Source organism: Chrysochloris asiatica, unplaced genomic scaffold (assembly GCF_000296735.1).
Source record: "Chrysochloris asiatica unplaced genomic scaffold, ChrAsi1.0 scaffold00044, whole genome shotgun sequence".
Taxonomy (NCBI): Eukaryota; Metazoa; Chordata; class Mammalia; order Afrosoricida; family Chrysochloridae; genus Chrysochloris; species Chrysochloris asiatica.
The window spans coordinates 987524-991724 of record NW_006408562.1 but is presented as its reverse complement, the minus strand read 5'-3'; the positions used below and the strand labels follow the sequence as shown (position 1 = coordinate 991724).

The following is a 4201-nucleotide window of genomic DNA, read 5'->3' as shown; positions in this document are numbered from 1 at the left end:
AGTGCCTGAGAAGATACCCACGTATAATCATCAATAAAATACAAATATAGTGACATCACAATGTCTTAGAGAAAATAGACAATTTCGCCTTACATGAAGAAACATTATGGAATGTCTTAAACAAGTGATAAAACACAGTTAGAAAAATATAATACCAGAAAAGGCATTAGAACTAGCTGACAAGGAATTTTAAAGAATGACATATTTGTACCTTTAATGAATCAAGAGAATGGTCTAGAAAACTGCAGAGGAAATCAAGGAAAACACAGACAATTCAAGAAAGCACTACAAGAACAAACTGACAAAACCAATGGAAAATTGGAAACTATAAAAACAGCAAATAGAAAATTAGTAGATACTAAGAGTTCCAAAATAGATAATACATTGAAAAGGCAAAGAAGTAGAATTGAATGGAAGGCTGATTAGTGAGCTTGAAGACAAGGCCCTCAGTATTCACCTTCTAGAAGAAAAAAATAAATAAATAAGAAAAATATCCAAAAAAGCCTAAGAACTGTGTGGGACACTATCAAGAGGAATAACATACTTATGACTGGAATCCCAGAAGAGAAAGACACAACAACAATAATAAAAAGAGAAAACTGTTGAAGAGTTTGTTTAAAAAAATTGATGAGAAGATAAGCAGTCACGAAGATGAATAACCTTCAAACAGGATAGACCCCAAAAGAAAATCATTAAGACATATTATAATTAAACTCTTCAAAGCCAAAGAAAGAAAACAATCCTGAGAGCAACTTGCGAAAACTATTAAGAAAACTATAAGAATAAGCTCTGATTTCCCAGCAGAAACCATGCAAGCAAAAAGACAATGATGGCCTTCCCCTCTTTCTTCTGCACTGTCTACGGAGGAGGCGGTCATTTCAACCGGCATCATGGCTGCTCTCAGACCCCTGGTGAAGCCCAAGATTGTCAAAAAGAGGACCAAGAAATTCATCCAGATTATTATGTCAAAATTAAGCATAACTGCGCAAGCCCAGAGGCATTGACAACAGGGTGCGGAGAAGATTTAAGAGCCAGATCTTAATGCCCAACATTGGTTATAGGAGCAACAAGAAGACTAAACACATGCTGCCCAGCGGCTTCTGCAAGTTCCTGGTCCACAACGTCAAAGAGCTGGAGGTGCTGCTGATGTGCAACAAATCTTACTGTGCAGAGATTGCTCACAACGTCTCCTCCAAGAACTGTAAAGCTATCGTGGAAAGAGCAGCCCAGCTGGCCATCAGAGTCACCAATCCTAACGCCAGGCTACGCAGCGAAGAAAATGAATAGACAGCCTGTTTTCAAGTTTTATTTGTGCTAAATAAAACCATAAAAGCTCTGCAAAAAAAAAAAGACAATGATGGGATTTGTTGTTATTGTTAACCACCGTGGAGTCAGTTCCGACTCATAGAGACCCTGTACAGGGTTTCTGAGGCTGTAAATCTTTACGGGAGCAGAAAGCCTTATCTTTCTCCCGCGGAACAGCTGGTAGTTTCAAACTGCTGACCTTGCGGTTCGCAGCCCGAATCGTAACCTCTACGCTACTAGAGCTCCTTAGGTACCTGCAAAATTTTGAAAGAAGAAACAAAAAGTTCAACCAAGAATCAGCTACTCAGGAAAAAAAACAAAAACAAAAAAACTGTCCATCAAGTAAGATGGTGAAATCAGGATATTTACAAAAAATTGAAATTAAAAGATTTATAAAATCTAGGCTAACCTTACAAAAAATACTAAAGGAAATTCTGTGGACAGAGAACCAACAACAGCAGACAATATGCTGAGATTAACAGGCTGACAATATCACCCAGAATTCAACACAGATATAAAAATATTCAAAATAAAACAAACCTACAAGACTGAAAATAGGAAATCAGATATATCAGTTTGCAACAACAAAACCCAAAACACAAAATAAAAAGAGGGAATAATGTATAACAGAACTTCCAAATGAAGAGGAAACACAGTGAATTTCAAGAAAATAAATAAATATATAAACACTGTGACCCTAAAATTAGACTGTTCTGATGTGGTGCTATGGGTTAATGTGCTGGACAGCAAAGTCGGTTTGAACTGTAGGTTGGCAGTTCAAGCCCACCAGCTGCTCCTGGTAACTCTGTACAGGGTCACTATGGGTCGGGACCAACTTGACAGCACTTAACAACAACAACAACATTCCTAGCCCTAGTCCAAACATTCCCCCTCACCTTAACCCTAACACTAACCTTAGTTAAGGAGTTCTGGTGTGGCACTGTAGTTTAATGCCATGGACTGCAAGGTCGGTTTGGAGTGCAAGGTTGGCAGTTCAAGCTCAGCAGCCGCTCCTCAAAAATTCTATACAGGGTCACTATGAGTCAGAAGCAACTCAATGACGCTTAACAATAACAACAACCCTAGTCCTAACCATACACTAACATAAAACAAAGTCCTAGACCTAGCCATGCTCCTAACCATTACTCCTTACTCAAAGAGGAAAAAAACAACTTTCCAGATTAATGAAAGATTCCTCCTTTTGATATTTTATCTAGGTTTTTCCCCAAATTTCTCATAGAATGTTTTTGTTATGTTCCCTTCGTACTTTAAATTTCCTTTTCAAATCTGAGGTTTTCAGATAGTTCCTATGTCAGGCTAGGAGCACAGTGGCTCCACATAAGTGCTGAAATGGGAACCACAGGTCCACAGTTTGAACCAGCCAGTTTCTCTGAGGGAGACTGCTAAGGCTTTTTTTGCTCCTGTGAAGATTTAAAGCCTCAGAAACCCTATACAGAGTCGCTATGAGTCAGAACCAACTCTGTGACACAACAAAAGCATGTCAGCCTAGGTCCCAACAGGAAATGGAATATTTCTGGGAAGGTTTATTTGCAGAGGTACTAACTGTGAACCTGCAGGAGTCCTGGTGTGGTGCTGCAGGTTAATGCACTGGACTGCAAAGTTGGTTTGAATTGCAAGGCCAGCGGTTCAAGCTCCCCAGTCACTCCAGGGAAACCTTACACAGGGTCACTATGAGTCAGAACCGACTTAATGTCACTCAATAACAACAATTATGAACCTGTGTGTGTAGCAGCAGTGGAAATGGTGCCACTCTGAGACTAGAAGGAATGATAAGAGTAAGTTAGCAGACCTGGGAAGAGAATAACAAGCCATAAACTTGAAAGGGGTAGTAACTTCAAAGGGAGAGACCAGAGAGAGATATATGAGAGACAGAGAGCAAGGGGAATCAACCCTGTCTCACTCACTACCTTCTTTTCCTTCTCCTGTAAGGGAGGCTGCTCTTGCTGTCCACACAGCCCCATACCTACAGCAGAGAACAAGGCAGGGTGAAGTGAGCAATCTGGAGGGTGAATATTCATTAGACGACTAGATTAAATTACCTCTTGGGTGTCTTCTCATTTACTGACTTCCTTGCTTCCTCCGATATTTTTTAGAAGCATTCTATGAACTTCTTAAAATGTGTCTTCTTACAATCTTGGTGATACACCTGAGTGAAACCATTCTCCTTTCCCTAATGACCACAAACCATCATTTTACATGGTGCCCCATTCCAAAAATCATATCATTCTCATGTCACCAAATAATCCTGGCATTTTAAATTTTTAAAAGGGGGGACAACTGAGACTTTTCTGAGAAATTCAGGGGCCTGAGTCTACTGATGCAGGAGGAGGTAGGTGTGCTTGCAGAGACTGAGGCAGCAGTGGAGCTTAAGAGAAAGCTGGAGGTGGACATTAGGTAATGTCCCAGTGTCTAGGTCTGAGCCCAAAGACAGATGGGACAATGGCGGAGGTAGAAAGGCAGTTTTCATGTTGAGTTCCTGAGGCAATGTGTGTCACAGACTGGAAATGAAAAGTCTTTGCTGTGAAGGAAAGGCTTCAGTCTTTAAAGAGCCCAAAATGGCATAGCTGACCACAGCCACTTGTAGACAACAACAGCCTAGTGACTGATTCCAAAGGCATTTCATTTGCCTGAGAAAATATGTGACACATCTCCAAAGTCAGAAATGGGGCAGAAGTTTAAATATAGAGAGAGCAACAAGTCAACTGTCATGGTGATTCCTCCCAATCTGTAGACAGACAAATTAAAAAATGCCATACTCTATTTTTTCTTCAGAATTAAATCCATAACTATGAAGCAACCTTAAAGAAAATTAACACTTCACAACATACCAAGAGAATGAAAATCCAAGAAGAACATGAAAACATTAAAACTATGA

General features: G+C 39.9%; 1 protein-coding gene across 1 annotated transcript; it reads left to right on the top strand.

The window, feature by feature from the left end:
* Positions 1-829: 829 nt before the first annotated feature.
* Positions 830-1287, top strand: LOC102832863 (60S ribosomal protein L32-like). Its single transcript, XM_006861914.1, has 2 exons — positions 830-1011; positions 1062-1287. The coding sequence occupies exons 1-2, from the start codon at positions 830-832 to the stop codon at positions 1285-1287; spliced, it is 408 nt and encodes a 135-aa protein (XP_006861976.1).
* The last annotated feature ends 2914 nt before the right edge of the window (positions 1288-4201 follow it).